General features: G+C 45.9%; 2 protein-coding genes across 2 annotated transcripts; one reads left to right on the plus strand and one right to left on the minus strand.

Annotated features, from left to right (window-relative positions):
- Positions 1–223: 223 nt before the first annotated feature.
- On the plus strand, positions 224–13322 carry LOC119220428 (disintegrin and metalloproteinase domain-containing protein 11-like). The gene is made up of 26 exons (XM_037476451.2): positions 224–334; positions 1018–1181; positions 3476–3552; positions 3922–3988; positions 5693–5775; positions 5892–5955; positions 6072–6132; positions 6559–6728; positions 7001–7072; positions 7256–7422; positions 7506–7590; positions 7821–7911; positions 8396–8447; positions 8872–8971; positions 9044–9115; positions 9198–9290; positions 9590–9670; positions 9743–9793; positions 9881–9944; positions 10048–10153; positions 10422–10541; positions 10670–10838; positions 11192–11303; positions 11995–12085; positions 12784–12801; positions 13143–13322. Exons 1-26 carry the CDS (start codon positions 274–276, stop codon positions 13156–13158), a joined length of 2307 nt encoding a protein of 768 aa, XP_037332348.2. The 5' UTR covers positions 224–273; the 3' UTR covers positions 13159–13322.
- A 1187-nt stretch (positions 13323–14509) lies between these two features.
- p3h4 (prolyl 3-hydroxylase family member 4 (inactive)) lies at positions 14510–18605 on the minus strand. Its single transcript, XM_037476453.2, has 7 exons — positions 18033–18605; positions 17163–17312; positions 16893–17064; positions 16681–16809; positions 16439–16584; positions 15941–16024; positions 14510–15447 (listed from the first exon to the last, which is right to left on the minus strand). Exons 1-7 carry the CDS (start codon positions 18471–18473, stop codon positions 15298–15300), a joined length of 1272 nt encoding a protein of 423 aa, XP_037332350.2. The 5' UTR covers positions 18474–18605; the 3' UTR covers positions 14510–15297.
- Positions 18606–20079: the final 1474 nt, after the last annotated feature.

A 20079-nucleotide genomic window follows, 5' to 3' on the forward strand; every position in this document is an offset into this window, starting at 1 on the left:
GTGATGTGAATTTTTTAAATATGCTAATCTAAATTGTCAACAGTGGTCTCTGCAGGAACTGAGCAGAGAGAGAGAGAGAAAGAGAGAGAGCGAAAGACAGAGAGAGAGAGAGAGAGAGAGAGAGGTTCATCAGATGCTCATCAGATTAACTTTCGTTTTTCGCCATCATTCCTCCTGTGCTGTTTATTGATCGTTTTCTTCCCCTCCGACGGCCGGGTTAGTGACACCTTTGCGGCTTTCGGATGTTGTGATCCGGGAGAATATGTGAAGATCATGCGGGCGGTGTGGTGCTTCATGGTCTTTGCTGCAGTGGGGGAGAGGCTCGCGGTCTCAGGTAAGAGAGAGAGAGAGAGCGAGGGAGAGTGTTTTTTTGGAGCAGGGGCACCCTTTTCGTCCCCCGTCCCCCCCCCCCCTCCTTGCACCAGCACTTAGGTGGGGGATTTCTTTGTAGCGGGGGGGCTCGGTGCCAACCAGTGCAACCGGTCCTCCGGCCCGAGAGCTCAATCCGTTGCGTTCGATTTGCTGCATCAACACATTGGCACCGCAGCCCCATCGCCCATATAAGACGTGCCCATAACTATTTCCTGTAGTGTTTGGTCCAATAATCGACCAGTAGAACGTTAGAAGTTGCCACTCACCAAGGAAACGCGTTCAACGCGATGATTGTTGAGTTAAAGCTGAATGGCTTTGTGTAGCTGTAGGCTATAGATTTATTGAGATAAGACTAATTACTAGATCCAAAACCTTAACATGTCCACCAAAATCCCTCTTATTGAGCAGTGAAACGCTATTAACTGCTCAGTGAGATAAATTAGGTCAACAAACCAGTAACACTGATCTGAATGGTCACATGGTGGGACTTAGTTCAAATCTAACACTTTCAAATCCCCAATATCAACTCTTTTCTGCTTATCTTACCACACCACTACCAGATTGGATTTGGTAGTGGTGCCCCCCCCCCCCCCCCCCCCCCGCTGTGCTGAGCCCACAGTGAGAGTATCGTTGTTGAACCTGCAGGTGTGGACAGCGTCCCGGATGAAGGCATCTGGGACTGGTTTGGGAGGGACACTGCCACCGAGGTCACCCACCCGAAGAGGCTGGTGCAGCAGATTGAGTCGTCGGAGGAAATGGCTCATGACCACTTGGATACCAGGGTGAAGAACATCACCGGGAACGCGTTGGTGAGTTGAGAGTAACGGTACCCTCTCTCCCTTTGGCGATGTCTCTCTCGTGTTCCAAATTCTTTTTATTTTCACAATAGACCACTGGATTGTCTGTGATTGTCAGCACAGTCTTAATGTGAGGGTCTGGTTAACCCAGGTTTACTTAAATAGCTTTCAGTAACGTCCCAGAACAATTAGATACATTTCCCTTTGATCTGGTTGAAAAGAGACTATCCCAGCCAAGCAATGTGTGCCAAGGTTTATGTGTGCACCTCACGTGAACAGGTGGAACATTTTTTATAGGGAAAGGGTGCAGTACGTAGAAATCTAGTGCTGAGCTTGCATTAAGCCTTGGTGGATTTAAATGGGTTTGACAGTATAACACAGGCGGTCGTGCTGCTGACGGAAACCTCATTTTCCCAGTGCAGCATTCATCTCTGAACAGGGGAGCAGGGAAGAGTGGTGCCTCCCAGTAGTCTCCGCTCCAAGGTATTCTGACCCAGTTAGTTGCCAAAAGATCCTTTCCCCGTGTCCACCGTGATTTAAGGTCAGCTGAGAGGAAACCAAGGCCGACAAGTTGTTGTTTTGCAGCCGTTTCTCCCGCTCAAAAACCGGGACGTAACGTGTTGTGCAAGTTCTCAGTTTATCAAAGAGCTTTTTAAATGTTTTTCACTGTGTTTTGTTTGGCAATGGCCCCTTATCTACTCGGGACAAAGCTGAGCCGGTCCTGAAATATTCAGCCGTGATGTCCGATCCGCCGGGCTGCTGTGCTGAGCCCCCGACTTCTTCATAATTCAGCGATGTGTTGAAGTATGTCCACATTAATTATGGAGCAGGTCTGAGCAAGAAGTGCTGCATGGTTCAAGAGGCTTGAGCACCCCCCCCCCCCTCCCCTGTCATGCAGATATGTCGTGCATATCACTGGTAAGATCCTTACACATGGACTCACCTGTTTGAAGACAATAGTTGGGATGGATGGCGATGGCCTTGGAGGAGAAGCCGTCTTAACCAAGAAGGATTCTACGTGATAAAAGCAGCAGCTTCCGTAACGTACCGGATACATTCAGAAGAAACAATGTTGACCCTGTTCAACCAGCTTCAGACGTCCTTCCTTTCAGCTGCTGGACTCGATCTGCTGTTTTGTATTTAAGATACTCGGAATGAGGGACATAATGCATTTGGAAGCAGCAGGGGGATGAGCTGAACTTTTTCTTTCTTTTCAGTCATGTTTTCATGCTGCTTTAAGAAGAGATGAGCATTGTGCATTAGTTCATTTTTTTTCTTTCTGTGATGACAGTTGGAACTGAAAAGACCAATGACTGTTTTTGCATAAATACTACATTTTCTGATAGCACAGATTGAATTAGAATTATTTTGAAATTTCAAGTTCACATGGTGTCCCGGTATATTTGCATTGTTGTTTTTATGGCGGATCTGAAGTGGTTTTCACTGGTTAATGGCCTCTATTTGTCATGTAATGGAAAGCAAAGTAGCCGCCCATAGTGTTTGAAGGTTGTGAAACCAATTCCCATGTAGCAGGTTGTTGAATTTATATAAAATAATGAGTCATGTTCATTTTGATATCCATCCTGGCTCAAAAAGGCCTGTCGACAGATGGATGGATGATGTGGAATGATCAAAAGCTCCAGGGCAGTTACTTAATGGACCTTCTGGTGGAAAGTTTGTCACCTACCAAGAGCAGTGGTCACATAATGATCAAATCAATGTACACTGTAGAACAACATTACTGCACAGAGACACCTTGATGAAACCATGCTTCAGCTTCTCCAAGACGGCAGTAAGAAATCCGTCTGAACTCAAGCGGGGAGAATAGTTCCAGCATAGTGATGCAGCTTCTTCTCTAAAAGCCCAGTGATCCACCACAGCCTGGTTCCTACGGACTGAGATCGTGGCGGCTGAAGAGACTCCATCCTGCTGTCTCCTCACCTCCTCGGCCCTGGCAGCTGCCCAGCTCCCCCGTCCTCCTCTTCTGCCGGCTGTCCCTCCATCCATCTCTATGGCTGAATCCCAGCTCAGCTCGTAAACAGCCAGTAGATGTCTGCAGTCACGCCTGCCTGGATGCTGGCATTCAGCCTCGATCAATGAAGACTTTATCAATGAGAGTAATTCAGCTGGCCAGTTTCTATTTACAGCGCACGCGCTATCGATTCAGTTAAATTATTCATAGAACCCGTCCGCATCACTCCTCGAAGAAGTACCGAGCGACACTCTCAGCCACAAATGTTTTGCTGCGCTTGGATTCATCCACAATGAAACACGTCCATATTACCGCGTTCCTGTGTATGTTTCAGGCTGTGCACTTGGCCCAGAGCAGTTTCCAGGTGGAAGCCTTTGGACACACCTTCACCCTGGACCTGGAGCTGAACCAGTTAGTATTACTGTCCAAAAAAAAGCATCACGTCGGCCTTTTTGTACACACCTCAATACAGCATCATTAGGTGCGCCAAATTCACTGCAGCTGTTCTCATTAGCATTTCGCAGCACTTAAGCAAATGCACTCAGCGCCTCTATTATGTCACATGACAAGATGGGGAATACCAATGTTGAAAACCCACGTACACACACTGGTTCCACTGATTTCTATTAACACTGCATGTTAAAATGTGGACTCATTCTTTGTGAAATGTACATTTTTATGTGTGAGCAGCCGGTGCAAAGTAACCCCGATGACGCCCGTTTTGGATCCCATGCAGGTGGGGCTTTAGAGGTGATCATCTCTTCTCTCTTCTCTTTGCAGTCACCTCTTGTCTTCAGAATATGTGGAACGGCACTTTAACCAGAATGGCAGACCGGCGCAGTCTGTGGTAAGACAGTTTGCGTGGGGCGGGGATGTGAGGCGACGGGATTTCAGCCTTTTGGCACTGAGAAGGCAGCATATCAATGATCAGGGCGGCAGTGCAGCATTCTGATCTTTGGCAGCAGAAGCCGAGACTTTTACACTGCTGCCGTTGCCAGTAAATCTCGAAATACATTTAAAGTTTTGTTTGTCAGATGCAGATGAAATCTCTCTCCGCAGCTCTTATATATAGCACAGTCCCCATGGTCCCATTTATATTTTAAGGTCATGTAATGCATTTTATTTAAGACATTCTTGAGGCTGATCTTTTTCTGTGATTATGATGTTTTTTTTATGAAGTTCTAACAGTTTGAATACATCCCCCCCGTTTTTTACAATCTATTTATAGAACGTCCATTGTGGGCTCTCTGCTTCAAAAGTAGGCTGCCGTTTAACCGTTTGTTAACGTGCTCTACATACTTGGCTTATTCCTGTCAGCGGTGTGCATGCATGCCTCCCGGGCTGTGACCTTTTTTTAAAGACAGCCAGGAAGAAAGTCATAGGATGCCAGAGAACAGAAAGTGGATGAAAGCCTTTTTACATCTAGTGTGATGTGTTCTTGTCAGGACAAAGCAGCCTGGGGGGGACGGCCAATGGTCCTTTCTGTGTCTCATTGTACCACTGTTGGGAAAATCACTGCTTATCCACCCCCCCCCCCCCCCAGCAGTCACACCCACCCACCAAACCACCACTCCATGTCCCACAATCATTCCAAACTCTCCATCAGTCCTCTTGACCAATCGCAAGCCTGTTTCTATAGCAACCAGTTTGCTCAGCAGTCATTAACTTCTTGGCAGCGCAGAGAATAAAAGAAGAGCGAGATGGAGAAAAGAGCAAGTAAAAGAGGAGGAGGAGGAGGAGGGAAATGAGGAGTAAAATGTCAGTATAAAGGCACGAGCATCTTTGGAATTGAGCGGAGTTACTTCGTGGAGGGAGGGGGGGGGGGGTGTACGTGTGATTACCGACAATTTGGGTTTGCTCCCAGAGTGGCGAGAGGGAAAGGTGGCTAGCCGGGCCACGGATGGAGACCTGCAGTCAGACCAGATTGTCCCTCAGCTGGACGGAGACGTCACGTAATGCCTCCTCTGATGCTGCTCGGCGTGGCAGGCGTGATGCATTCAGGGCAGCACGTCACCAGACTTTCTTTTTTTCCCCCCATTTAAAGCAACAGCAGTTGTTTGCATGAGCTGTGCAGCGAGGCTGAGACACCCCGCTGAACTCAATTTGATCCAGGTGACAGGGTGTCTCTGACTTTTCCCACCTTTCACGGGTGGTCCATCTTCCCCACTGTGACCTTTCCCGTGAAGCAGAGCGTCCTCTATTGAGGGAGGGTTAGCTGGAGACAAAAGCCATGGCGCCGTCGTGGAGATGCTGCCTTGCTACTTCCAACGCGAGTCTTAACTCATGGAAGAGATGCTTGTCAAGGGTTTTCCCTCACCTCTGTTGTCAGTGAAGCGGAACGCTGTGGAGTAGAGCGCAGGACCCCCCACCGGGTCGCAAACTGTGACACAAATGCGATAGTGGGAAAAGACGAAGAGGGGAGTCGCATTTGCAGAGGTTGTGAAAGGTTTCCCCTCGGAGCAGATCTATTCTAATGGCCAAGTGAAAGGCAGCCTGTGAAGCCAGAAATGCGTCGGTATAGAGACTGTGTGATTAAACGCTGTGTCCACAGGGAGGGGAGCACTGCTACTACCAGGGTCGGGTGAGAGGTCTGCCAGAGTCCTGGGCGGCTCTCTCCACCTGCCACGGCCTGTGGTGAGCCTGACCCTAAACCTTTATTTAGAAAATGGGTTGTTCTGCCATATCTTTCTGCAGAAATAATTTCTTTATTTTGCTAAGAGCATCTCTGTGTGTTTCTTCCTTGTCCTTAGCGGCATGTTCTCTGATGGCTTCTTCTCTTACGGGATTGAGCCTGTTCACAATGGGAGCAAACAGGTGAACAGTAGATAAATAGAGGGGAAGTAGTTGTAGTGATAGTTGCCAAATCATTGCAAGTCTGAATGTTGATTTCCCTTTAAGGCCTAATGTCGTCTGGGTGTATTCTATTATAGGATGATGGCGCTCACTTAATCCGCAGAATGCCTGACATCAGACTTTCCCCCCACTGCCCAGGTACACGATTGCATTTTAAGCATAAACTACACACACTCCCACATTGCAATAGTATGACCTTTAAGTCTTTTCTTATTTGAATTTGAAATGTCAATATATTAATATGGATGCTTTTCCTTCAATTAGGAATATTATGCACAAGCCCTATCAGCTGTTTCAATGATTTTAAAATAGATGTTTACTATAAATTCCACATTTACTCCTTATGTCTAATGAACGCCCAACACAATTATTGTAGTTTAAAAATAAATAAATGAAAAATGTCATCAGAAAGGACAATTCTCACCAAAATATTGTGTTAATTGAACGGGAAGCCATTTAACTTCAGACGTTCCGCTTTAAGACTTGAGTTGCGATGCGAATGTTCGCACTGCACCTTTTTATAGCAGAAGAAGCACTTGCAGTTCTGCTTCTCTGTGTGTCCAGACTGTCCAGAGGATGATGAGTGGGCTAGCAGAGGAGGTGATGTCGATGACGGCGTGAGGGAGCAGCAGGTGTCTGGTGGGCTAAAGCGATCCAAGAGATATGTTCGCAGACCCACAGTGCAGACTGAGACCAAATATATTGAGCTGATGGTGGTCAACGACAATGAAATGGTGAGTTGAAAGCACTGATGACTGGAAACGAGGCAGACGGGTCCCTCAGAGGTACTCAGAGGTAAACATGTACGGGTCTAAAAAGTGACGTGTCAGTGGAAACAATAAAAAAAACAGCTAAAGATAAAATAAAACCGATGACGCATTCCTTGAAATGTATGCCGTATGTTAAGGTCCTTACAGCGATCTAAATACAAGCGCGTGCGTGTTGGTCCGTCAGTGAGGGAATGCGATCCATCCCTCACACCATCTGTGTTCCTCTCTGTCTGCAGTTTGTACAGCTGCGTCGCTCCAGCAGCCAAACCAAGAACTTTGCCAAAGCAGTGGTCAACATGGCAGACGCGGTGAGAGCTTTGTGTGAAGGATCGTAATCCTCCTCCTAAACCCTGCATACACCACCTGTCAAGAAGTGCGGGCTTATTTCCAGATTTGAAAATGATTGATCCCCCATCGCACGCAGCGTTCACAGTACATGTGTCCCACACCAACAAAGCGGTGGACTGATTTTGGTCCTTTTTGGTCCCCAGATCTACAAGGAACAGTTGAACACGAGGATCGTGCTGGTTGCTATGGAGACCTGGACCTCTAAAAATATGATGCCACTAGTAGAAGATCCATTGATAACGCTGCAGAACTTCATGAAATACAGGAAGGACAACATCAAAGATCAGAGTGACCTCATCCAACTTTTCTCGTGAGGGAAATCTAATATTACGATTATTGTGAATACTACTTGGATGCTTTCTTTATTATCGTGTCTTTTCTTTTGCACCTCAGAGGGCGCACATTTCAAAGCAGCCGCAGTGGGACGGCCTACACAGGAGGGGTCTGCTCTCTAACGAGGGGGGGAGGCATCAACGAGGTGAGAACATTCTAACAAGGTTGCATTTTCAGTTGCAGCGTCTCAATATTGAAGCCTGTAGCCTTATATTTAATATGTAGGAGTGGTATTAAATATGGATCTGCTCATCTTGGCAAGAAAAATAGCCCAAAAAAGTCAAACCCAAGTTGCGTTTAGTATTTTTTGTCAATGTTTTCCCCATCTCACAACAAAGCTCCCCTTTTCATGGATTCTGTGTGCATTGGTTGCAGTATGGGAACGTGGGAGCCATGGCCATCACTTTGTGCCAGAGTCTGGGCCAGAACATCGGCATGAGGTGGAACAACGCACGCAACTCTGCAGGTAAGACAATACAGGAAAGCCTGATAACGCAGGAGGGAAGATGGGATCTACAAACCCGGGGGTTGAACTGAATGAATTATTGAAACAAGGGAGAGAGGGGCTGTATTGAGAGGAGGTGTTAGAGAGAGAGCGCTGGGATCCCAGTCCGGTTCTCTTCTGTAATTAGACTTCTCCATTAGGTGATTAGTCACCTGAGTCCAACAAGGAGGGGAAGGTGAACAATGGGCTCCGTGATGAATGGTGAAGAGCCATCGGCTCCTTTGTTCAAAGCCAGGACAAGAGCTGGGTGTACACACTCTGCGCTCTCCTGACCTCTAAGTATCCGTTCTAGCGAAAGGCATCTCTCCTCCGTTGATCATGAATCCTCGACTTGTGTGAAGTGTCTCAGCTGTAGCTCGTTGTGGAGCCGTAAATGCCGTTAATCACATTGTTTTCATCGCCGTTTTTTTAATCCACGTCTCATCTGCGCTCTTCTTCCTCACAGGAGACTGCAGGTGCCCAGATGCCTGGTTGGGCTGCATCATGGAAGACACGGGGTAAAGATCCACATGATTTCACACCGAAGTGAATGACACCAAAACACCTGTAGAATGAATCTTTTCTCTATTTGTTGGCACATGTTGTTGCTTTCTGCCTGCTTTCTTGTGTTATAAAAAAAAAAGATATTTTGACTTCTATTTTGATTATCGCAGCTTGTATCGGATGGCTTCAAAATAACCGTTGAAACATCAGATGCTTAAGAATTAAAAATGTAGTATTATCCATTATACAGTTTGCACGATTTTTGTTTAACTCTCCTTACCGAATGAAACAATACCAAGATGATTCTTATATTGAGTAATATCTTACTACAGATGGTAAGATTTCTGTCTGTTTACAAAGTGATGGCACAGTGAATCTGGCGTTCCTTACTGGCAGAAAAAAGCATTGTGCTGTGTGTTTTTGTGTGTGTGAGCACAGATACTATCTGCCCAGAAAGTTTTCTCGCTGCAGCGTCGATGAGTACACCCAGTTCTTGCTCCAGGGGGGCGGGAGCTGCCTCTTCAACAAGCCAAACAAGGTGAGGATCATATCGGAGATACACTGTAAAAACATGCGTGTACATGTGCTCATGTCTCTCCATCTTCTTCAGCTGCTGGACCCTCCGGAGTGTGGGAATGGCTTTGTGGAGCCAGGGGAAGAATGTGATTGTGGGTCCCAGGTGGTGAGTACCCAGCGGGGCGTCATGTACAAAAACGTTCACCTGGAGCGGAGCTGAAGGTTTGTTTTCCCGTTTGTGGCTACAGGAGTGCGCTCGCAGCGGAGGAGCCTGTTGTAAAAAGTGCACACTTACCCACGATGCCATGTGCAGTAACGGACTTTGCTGCAGTAGCTGCAAGGTGGGTCCATCTGAGGAATGACTTGATATAGTAATAGACGTTTTCTTCATGGGTTGTGCCAATCTGGATAGCAGAAACAAGAAATGACTTGTAGATGTAAGACATGGCCGAAGATGAAACCCTTCCAACCTTCATCTCGCTGTGCAGGGATTCCTGGTGTGTGTTCTTTTATAATTATGCAATACTTATCCCTGAAATGCGACTACTACTACTACGCTTTTTCTCTTTAAGTTGTATGCATCTTACCGTGTATGACCCATCCAGCTTTTAGCTGATGCTTTTTTAATGCTGTGACCCAGTACGAGCGGCGAGGCGCCGTATGTCGCCAGGCTGTGAACGACTGTGACATCCCAGAGAACTGCACCGGAGACTCCAGCCAGGTAGGAGTTGACTGTAATGAAAGATCAAGCAGGGCACCCAGAACATTGAGTACTCTTGATTCCTTTTCGCAGTGTCCTCATAATGTGCACAAGCTAGACGGCTACATGTGCGACACTAATCAGGTGAGGTGAGGCCACGTTTTTTTTTTTTTTTTTCGCTGCGCCGCTCAGGCTTACGGATACTTTAGCGGCGTTGCCTCATTTCTTCAGGGTCGCTGTTACGGCGGGCGATGCAGGACTCGTGATGGGCAGTGTAAGGGCCTCTGGGGTTACAGTAAGTATAAAACACCTGCGAACCTGCACCTGGAGGGTAGTGTTGTACAAATTACTTTGTGGTCTCATATTACCTGCAAACAGCCTTCTGTTTGCTCCCCCAGATTCAGCGGACAGGTTTTGTTATGAGAAGCTGAACGCTGAGGGGACGGAGAAAGGGAACTGCGGCCCGCGTCCTGAAGGCCGAGGATGGCTGCAGTGCAACAAGCCGTGAGACATACGATCCCAATCCCCCATGCTGATATTCTCATAGGAGGATAAGAGCGTGTTCACTACTACCTCAGCGTAATGTTGTACAGATATTGAACAACTAGAGTCTTTACTTATTTAAAAAGCAAAAGACATAGAACGGCAGTATCTTCATCTATTAAAAAGTGCTCCGTGTCTTTTTAGTCAAAACATGGCTCACACTACTGATGCACTCTGAAGACAGAAGCCAAATGCCTCTGACAGCTGTTGTGCTGATTTTTTGTGATAGGGATGTTTTATGTGGCTTCCTGTTCTGTGCCAATGTGACGACAAAACCAAAGTTTGGAGACCTGCAGGGTGAGGTGACCAGCTTCACCCTCTTCCACCAAAACAAATACCTGGACTGCAGGTCAGTGGGTTTCCAATCCATCTGATTCTGACCCGCCACCAACTAACGGAGTTTACAATCGTAAACACCGCGTCCTCGACTGTCTCATTTCCACGCATCCTCCCCCCCTCTTTGTGTGCTTCAATCAGAGGAGGCCACGCCCTGCTGGAGGACGGCTCAGACCTGGGCTATGTGGAGGAGGGCACTCCCTGTGGTCCCAACATGATGTGTTTGGAGCGACGCTGCCTCCCCGTGGCCGCGTTCAATCTCAGCACGTGTTCAGGATCCAACTACGGGCGCATCTGTTCCGACCACGGGGTAAAGACGCATGAGTCTGATTAATGCTTAAACTAGGGTTTTATTATTAAGCCAGCTGGTGTTTCTAATTGTTTTACTATAATGCAAAAGTCATTTATTAACTTCTGTTACTTGTGTGTACAGACTGTTTCAGTCTCATTATTGCATTTGGCTGTGAAAGAGGTTCAAACTGCATGTTGTCACTGTTGAAACAATGGCTATATTTATTTCAATACTTGAATCGATTCATTGATGTTTTCAAACCTGTATATTCCCAACGGCCTACTGTCTAACCAGGGATTTTTAACACCTTCCTTGCTTTGCTATTGCACTTGATTTTGCTTTCTCTCGCCTTCGCTCTCTCGCTCTTTTAGACCTGCAGTAACGAGGTGAAGTGCATCTGTGACAGGGACTACACGGGGAAGGACTGCAGTGTGTATGATCCCATCCCCGAGCCGACAGTCCCGACCGGCCCGGAGAAGAAAGGTCCATAGCGCCTCTCAACTAGCTTGTCTCTCTCTCTCTCTCTCTCTCTCTCTCTCTGTCTGCCTTTCATATTCCCCTCATACACTCGACCCATTGTCGCTGTCTCTATGTACTGAAGTGCGGTACAGAATCTTCAAACACAAAGTTCACCTAGTTTGTTTTGTGCAGCAGATACAGTGGGTTTTGTTTGTGTGCGTTGAGTCACTACGTGTCAGGTAGTGCCGTATGTCTTGCATTCACTGCCATCTTTGCGTGTCCTCCTTACTGTCTTGCAGTCGGCCAATGACACACAGCAATCGAGCTGCTGCACTCATAGGGCCAAAAAAAAACACCCACCCTAAGCGAGACCTGGGGGTCCAGGTGAAAGAGCAGGAGGGGGGAATGAGAACAAAGTAATACAACTCTCTCTCCTTCTCTGTTTTTATTTTGTTAATGTTGTCTCCCCCGTTGTCCCACCTCCACCCCACGTGCTGGCATCCTCCTCCTTTGCTTCATCTCTCTCTCTCTGTCTGCAGGTTTCTTACCTTCTGCCTCTCTCTCTCTCTCTGGTTGTTGTGGGTGATGTACTGTGTTGATGCTGTCCTCTGATGTGGGTTCTTTAGTGGTGTTGTTTTGTTTCTGCCCCATCTCTTCCTCCTCCTCCTCCTCCTCCTCCTCCGCACCCTTCCTCCCTCCTCCTTCCTCTGCGCAGGTCCCAGTGGCACCAATATCATAATAGGGTCCATCGCAGGTGCTATTCTCCTGGCAGCTATAGTCCTAGGGGGAACAGGATGGGGATTTAAGTAAGAGTTCTGGCATGCCTTTGTGTACCTGTCTGCTTTTACCTAAGGGAATTCCGCCCCCCCCCCCCCACTCCTCTCACCCTCACCTCTCCAAACCACTAGTTTGCAACTGGTCGTCACACCCGGGGGAGGGGAAATGGGAAGTCAAGTCTGAGCTTAACCGCCCGTCCCGGTCATTATAATGCTTACAGTAGACGGCCATAGGCATCCCTTTTTGCAGTGTTACCTCTGGGAGCTGTTTTAGCCTGCGTTATAGTGTCACCACCAGTCAGTCCTTTTAAGGTGTCTGTGCATGTGCGCATGAGCTGTAAGAAGTTTTCTTTCCCAGTCAGGGCTCTGGCTGAGAGGGTATGTGTACACGTTCCTGGTGTGCAGAGACTCTATGGTGACGGATGGTGCTTTGACCACTGTACACCTGCTGCATGGGATTCATTGTAATATGTAATGTGGTTGAGTTATAAACTGAGTAAAAACATAAGATCCACATTTCACATGAAAGCAATTAATTATCGTGTTCCTTATCATTTGATATTGCTTATTTGTTCTTTACATTTTATGCAATTGCAATGCCAGATGATGCGCTTCGTAACATGCTTCTTCAAGTAGTTTAGCTTGTCAGTCATTATCTGTCATGTTTCCTAATGTCATTAATTGTTTTGTTCTGGTCTTTTCTTTTGACGTGTGCTCACGGGATGCAGGAACATTCGGAGAGGAAGGTATAACCCTGTCGGACCATTACCATGTGTTATTCTCACAGTGGAGCCGTACCCCAAAACATCCCATCCCATTGCACGGCTTCGTGCTCCTTCATCGTCCATCTGGAGTTCTTCCCTTGACTCAAGATCCATGCAGAGCACCGTGCACGACGTGCATCTCACTGCTCCTTTCGCTGCAATTCTTCATCTCATTTTCAACTCCCCGTCCCTCAACTGTCCACAATCTTTATGACATTATGACATGTTTCAAGCATCTTCATTTTCTCTATGCCTATGCAACCGTCAGTATTTCATTCTATTGAAGTTAACTTCTTTGCCCTTGTTTTCCCATCCCTTTTCAGATCTGGTGGGGGATGAGATGTCTGTATGTCATTCTGTCCGTCTGTCCTGTCTTCTCCTGCACTCCTCCACCATTCTTCACATCAAGGAAGAGGGGAACACAAAGTCTTCCACTCCTGTCTCCAAACCTCTTCCGATTATTGTTTCCCCCTCCGTCCCCGTCTGCTCCTATCGTCCTCCTGCCCGGCTCCATCCTCCCTTTTTCTCTTAAAGGAGAAGGACATGAGTCTCTCCTCCTCCAAGACCACGTCTGGACAAAGTGGACAATTACCTGTTTTGATCTGCAACGTCTGGCAATATGGACCACTGCAAAGGACCCCTGTCCTGGACTGTTGTTAGCATGTTTTCCAAAGGGAGTCTGAGGAAGGACTGTTGATCATATCAACAATGACTCAAAAACCTGTCAGCCATTAGCCAGAGCCCTGCCTGATAACCGAGTTTATGTACAACGTCATTTGTCCTTTTAACAACGAGGCCCTCGTAATCCCCCCCCCCCCCCCAATCCCCCACACCCCCAAGTTTCAGGTACTAAAAGGGGGAGCTAGGTGTTATGGTTTTTGGGATCATTTGGAACCATTGAACTTTAAAGCAGCAGAGACCGCAACTTAGTGTCGTCGACCACGGACTGATCAACGTACATTCCACAATATCTGTGTGTGTGTGTGTGTGTGTGTGTGTGTGTGTGTGTGTGTGTGTGTGTGCGTGCGTGCTCACCAATTCCAGGCCAAATGTTTGCCCGCTTGGGAGGTTTATTCCGAACGTCTGTTCACGGGTGAATGTACACGCGTGCAAGAGATTTTTAAAAAGAAGACGAATGTATGCGCGTTGCAGCAGTTGTGTCCATGTACACTAATAACACAACTCGTGTCCTCAGTAGAATGCCAGATTTTTACCTCCAGAAAAATCATCTCTTTCTACAAACTGTTATTTGCTGCAGCCATGGCACCACTACAGAGCAGCACATTCATTCATGTCATGTATCTACCGAAAAAAACGAGCACTAGCCAACTGATGCACACCTGTTTGTAAATAAGTGCAAGATATACCGAATGTTTAATGCACCGTAGGAGGATTTATTGAAAAGCTATGTTAAAATAATGAGATGTATCCATTTGGAGTTGCCAGTCTCTCGACAGGACATTTTGCGTGTGCAGATCTCTCCTCTAGTCGACCCTGTTTGTGCATCTTTTAGTGTGGCGTGTGAGCTGAGCCAACTGCCACACATCTCTCTCGTCATTCCAGCCATCTCTTAGATGTGATGAATCGTTTGTACATTTGTTGATATGCCTGAGCCCCGGGTGAACGCCTCAGGCCAGAGGCTTTGTAATGATCCCCACTGTAAATGAGATTAAAGAGCTTTGCTCTGTGGCAGATGCACTATTGTTACAATATGTACAGAGATTGTAACAATCGGTTTGATGAAGATCATCGAAGAAAAAAAAGCAAAATTAAGATGCATTGTTGTCCCATATTTTTAGACACTTTTTGAATGTAGGTAAAGAGAGAAATTGACTAAGGCTTGTAGTTGATTTGAAATGGAAATAAAATAAAATTCAAAACTCTCGCTGTCTCGCTACATTACTGTTATTGCATTCATATGTTATGGCTTTCATAGGGGCTTGGGAGTATTGGTGACCAGGTTTCTACTTTTCAAATGATAAATGATTCATTTTTTTATCTAAATGAATCCCCAAATCAATTTAACATTACTCCAATCTAATAGGATGCTGTTTCTCGTGGCTTTGTTTGATCCTTTGGAAATAAGTGAAAACAAAAACAACAAAACATATATTAAAACATGACTTTAATTATGATCCAATTATTAGATCAAATACCCAATTGGTGGTCGACAGATGGTTCAGTATAAGAAAAGCTATACGTCGCCTTCCTTGTAACACGGTACAGAGGCGTTCAGCAGTCATTAAATAAAAACTAGAAAAGGCCACACAATGACAATCCAGATACAAGTGTTAAAAGGCTGATCTTGATCCGCATGATGGATGATTAAAGTCGTTTCATGCTTTACTGAGGGATATAACACTGATGGGTTGTGATTTTTCTGCTAAATACTGTTGGGTTGCTGTCCGTCTGAAGGGAGGCCAACACTCTTTGGTAGGTTGTCGGGAGACGAGGGGGCCTGATGAGGAGGTTCTGTGCTCAGTCCGCGAGCTCCCCGGCGTCCCACTTAGTTCTGGGTTCTTGCCACCATTCCGCCAGGAAGGACTCCTCGTAGTCCCCCATACCCTCAAACTCGGTGTCAGGATGCTCTATGCGAGAGGACGCCATTTCTTCTGGACTTACCACGTCCTGAAAGGTAAAAAAAAAACACAGGTATTTTACTATCTTACTTCTATGTGGCAGAAATCATATTTTTCTTATTAGGAAGTCTGTCACTAATGCACCTTGTAATTCAGCCTCAACTCTCTCGGTCCTCCGAATATTTTAGGTCCAGGCGCTGCGAGGGGAGGGGCTGACCTGAGTTAAGCGCATGTGGCGCAGCCAGAGTGGCCGACACCTCACAGACACATACCACAAGCTGCTGGCGGAAGCCCCCCCCCCCCCTCTCTTCCGCAGCTTTACTCCCTTTTTTCTCTCCCTTTCATCCTCTCAGACTTTATTGTTGTGCTCCTGTTTGCACTTAGTCTGCCAGTTTACTCATTATATATATGTATATATATATATATATACTGTATATGTCCATGTGGACATTTAATGCAGCGGTTTGGCACCTGTAACCGGATTTCATCTGGTATGACTAGTAGAGTGTGATGTTTCTCTGTTTAACAGTCTGACAACGTACCTCATCTTCAGTTTGTAGGTAGTTCAGTGCAAACTCCAGCATCTCTTTCTGCTTGGTCGTCTCGTTAAAGTACTTCAGCGCTTCCTGGAAAACGGGAGGAAGGTAAACGGGTTTGTTGACCCGAGCAGCAGGCAAGAACAAGACGGTTTTATAGCTCGGCACCGAGCAACAAAGGCCTGTTGTCCTGTTGTGTGTACTTTGAAAGGCAAAGGTGTTTTAATAAACAAGAGCTGGCACACTGCAGCTGCTGACGACTCAAAAGCAAGAAACTTAAAAAGATGGGAAAAACAGGTCTGCCTTCACGGCTGAACACGGCTTTCTAATTGCCACTTTGAGATGCCGTGTTCATGCCAACACCGCTTTTTTGCTAGATGTTTTCCTCCTTGTGGTTGATTTAAAATTGTGAAACACGTTAACACCCTTTGCTGCCCGTGGTTCCACCACCAAAGTCCAGAAAGTACCATCAGGGAAAAGTAACAAGGTCTTTGTCTCACTTACAGGCCGAGGCTGAAAGTCGCTTTCCTCCAGTCCCCACTGCTCCCGGTAGAAGCGATAGTACGCTACGTTCTGCTGCATCACCTGGTCTTCGTGGTCAAACAGCATGTAACTGGCTGCACATGGAGCTGCGCTCTTTACGTCGTTCACTGTGGAGGAGCATAGAACAATGATAAAAACATATGATAAAACAGGCGCTGTTGTTTTAAAAAACCCAAACCCAGAGCTTTTGTCGAGGTTCCTACATTTATAATAGGAAAACTGGAGGTAGTGATACATGGTGGCTACAAACTTCTCCACAAAGAAGCCTCCAACGCTGGGTGTCAGGTTCTCCTCACATTTGACCTTACATTTCAAAGCATTTGTGAAGAAATCTGAGGGAAAAAAACAAGCATATTATTCACTAATTTGATAAATACGCTGAATTGAAACAGCAGCCGAGTTGCTCCCTCATTACCTGCCAAGGTGGGATAGAAGTCTTTGGACTCTAAGATCTCGTACGAGCCCTCACAGCCTGCCAAGCAGAGCCTGTGTGCGTCAAAGTACTGTGTGATGGCCTGCTCCATGTTGCGGGCGCTGTTGCTGAAGTCTTCGTTGTTGTAAAGCTTCACGCTCTTCAGGAAAACACTCTGGATCACAAAGAGACGGGATTATACAAGATCATGTGGGTGAAAAGAGGTTTGGTTTGCACTCTGGGTAAAAAACGACACAGTTGTGATGTACGGACTTCATACGGCTGCTCCTCGTGGTCGATCAGATATTCTTCCACGTCAAACAGAGTCTGGTAGTACTTCATGTTCTTCATCATGTAGGGGTCCGTCGGGTTCTTCTTGAGGAAGGTGTGGGCGGCCGACACGGCCTTCTCCAAGTTGTTAAGCTGAGGAAGAATAGACAGCTTTTAGATTGGGTGGATTTTTGAAGTACCAGAGAGCATCTCTGTCACTCAGGGCAACCGCAGGTTGTGTCATTATCACCCGTTACTGGTTAACGTGACCTCTGACCCCTTTTGCTGCCACCACTGCCAGCAGATGTAAATCACTGATGTCCAAAAGTGAATTACTGCTGAGTCAACAGTAAACTAATGTAAAGAAATCAGGTTTTTAAGATTATCTGCTATCTTCTGTTTCTCGTCTGGTAATTAAAAAAGTCATGTAAATCCTGTAAAGATGTTTGTTGACCTGAATAATTGATTACCAAATTAAAAGCTTTGATTCACATTTGGAACTACCAGATAAAACAGGTAAAACAGGACAAAACTACAAACCAGTCCTGAGAGGTTAAAAGGCTGTATGCTGTTTATTACACCTACACCTGCCAGAGAAGAATGAGGTGATTATTTCAGAGGGAACGCTGGAAAGGACGTGGCACATGCTTGCTCAGCCCCTGCTAGGAAGGAAACTACTACACACCTCACAGACTACAAAAGTCCCCCCAGGGGAGTGGAACCGAGTTCAGATGTAATGGGGACACCGAGCCCGTTACGCACAGTTCTCATTCAATATCGATGCTCCTGTGTTATTGCACATCAATGCGCTTAAAACTGACGTCTCACTGACTCGGCTTTTGTGGCAAAGGCACTTCTTCATCATGCTCTCACCTGGAAGTGCGCATACTGTATGTACCGATACGGCACCCTATCCTCGAACGTTTCCAGTAGACCCCTCGCTGGGTATGAGACGTTAAACACTGGAAAGTCCGCCTTGCACTTTTTGAGGCACGCGGCTCTCAGCAGGATGTGGCGCACGACGCGCAGGCTGCCGTCGGGGGACGCGGCGTTGTCGTCCCGGCGGACGGAGCTGCAGTTGCCGCTACAGAAAGCCTCGCTGTCCCGCAGCAGCCGATGGAGCCGCAGGCTGAGCTCCAGGTACTCGATGCTCTCGGTCCACTTCTCCGCTCCGTACTGCTGCAGCGCGTAGTTGTACGTGGAGTCCAGCGGCATGATGTCTTTCTGGGGGAAACTTCTGAAGCTGTACTTCTCATACTGAGCCCGCGCCTCGGCCAGGAGGAGAAGGGCCAGGCACAAGCTTCTCAGGAGCATCGTGACCTCAGGCGGCTCCGAGCGGGACGGAGTTCTTGTTTTTGAATGGATCAGTAAAGGGCTTTTTTTTTCTTTGCTAGGGAAAATTCATGACTGCCTGCACGTAGACTGTAGAAGTCGCATCCATCGAGACGCTGCAGACGAGCGCCGTGGGTCAAAGCTTTCAAAATAAAAGCCCCGTCTTATTTGCGCGACTGGTGTTCTTTATGCTTAGCCCATTTATTTTGATTTCACAGATATGTAGTTTTGTTCGGCCATGCTTCAACGTGTGCCTTTTTTAAAGATGTTATTTTCTCTTTTTCCATCATTAAGTTAAATATTTTGTGGGAAAAAACATGACAAACATAATGTCTGCATCTATCTTAAAGTAATTGTTTTGAGTTGAATCAAAAGAATTTTAAGTACTATCTGTATGCTGCATGCCGATTGAAAAATAAATGTATTGTTGTTATAATAAATGGTATGAATACAGACTAATGCAATTCCGGCTTTTTTGTAGGTTTTAATCGTTCAAAAAAGGAGAAATAAATATATGCATCAATTGGTTATACAGTATATGCGGGTATAAAGCTCAATCAACAAGTGCTGGCAAATGCAACATTAACTTGAAAAACGAATTTCGTACTTCCGGTATAAATGGAGATCACTCTGGTTAGCTTGACACAGACGACGTAGTCGAGAGTTCGACTGCACGAAAGTAAGAGGGTCCCGTTTTGCTCAGTGTCTTCCGGTGTCAGATGAACATATGCATTTATCTTTTTTTAATATATAATTTTCAATTATTTTGCCTCCAAATCTCAAACTGAAGACGGATAATGTAGAGACTCATAAAACATATTGGGTGAATAGTTGCATGAGGAGCTCTAATAGTATTTTCAGCTTGGGTACCAATAGAGCTAAGAAAAAAACATTTGCATACTTATTTACACATTCTGCCATATATATATATATATATATATATATATATATATATATTTTTTTTATAATGGTATAATACTCTCACTCTCGGTTGAGCAGGGTATACACCTGGACCTTTTTTCAAGCAGATAGTTAACCCGAAAATTAACATAGTCATTTTCTCTTCATCTCATTCCTGAAATCATGGCCTCTGGGCCTCTGGGCCTTTGGGCCAGGCATTACACGTCTGCAGAATTCCATTAAAAAGTGGGAGGGAACCAGGGCTACTCCTCCTGCTGCTTCTGGAGAAAATCATCCGAAAGATGCATTAAGCATGACTGAGGAAGACCGACCATGGCCGGAAATTGTGTGCATTTCCCTCTCAAAATAAAAGCAAAAGAGCATTTTTATTTTTAACTGCAGAGGTTTTCCAAAAAGTCATAACATGGCATGTAAAAAAAAACGCATAGCATATCAAAAAAGTCTGAAAAGATGTAAAAATAAAAGTCATGAAGTAGGCCTATACGTTATTGTGTAGAATGTTGAAAAAATCCTTAGTATTATATATTGTCAATGTCGTATTATAGAATGTATTAAAAAATCCATCAGAAAGTCATTAAGAGCTATGATGTAGTACGCTGAAAAAGTATAAATCCAGTGTATTATAGTACAATAGATTTTTGTTGTATACCATGGAAGTATAATATGA

The sequence above is a fragment of the Pungitius pungitius genome, chromosome 12 (assembly GCF_949316345.1).
Source record: "Pungitius pungitius chromosome 12, fPunPun2.1, whole genome shotgun sequence".
NCBI classification, from domain to species: domain Eukaryota; kingdom Metazoa; phylum Chordata; class Actinopteri; order Perciformes; family Gasterosteidae; genus Pungitius; species Pungitius pungitius.

What these genes read in the sequence shown, in the direction of transcription:
- LOC119220428 (XM_037476451.2), top strand. Translation starts at nt 274, where the DNA reads ATGCGGGCGGTGTGGTGCTTCATGGTCTTTGCTGCAGTGGGGGAGAGG. An exon ending in TGCATCATGGAAGACACGGG is followed by an intron (nt 8,448 to 8,871) that starts GTAAAGATCCAC and finishes GTGTGAGCACAG; the next exon opens with ATACTATCTGCCCAGAAAGT. An exon ending in TGGCTGCAGTGCAACAAGCC is followed by an intron (nt 10,154 to 10,421) that starts GTGAGACATACG and finishes TTTTTGTGATAG; the next exon opens with GGATGTTTTATGTGGCTTCC.
- p3h4 (XM_037476453.2), bottom strand. Translation starts at nt 18,473, where the DNA reads ATGCTCCTGAGAAGCTTGTGCCTGGCCCTTCTCCTCCTGGCCGAGGCG. An exon ending in TACAGTATGCGCACTTCCAG is followed by an intron (nt 17,313 to 18,032) that starts GTGAGAGCATGA and finishes ATTCTTCCTCAG; the next exon opens with CTTAACAACTTGGAGAAGGC. An exon ending in GCGACTTTCAGCCTCGGCCT is followed by an intron (nt 16,025 to 16,438) that starts GTAAGTGAGACA and finishes CCCGTTTTCCAG; the next exon opens with GAAGCGCTGAAGTACTTTAA.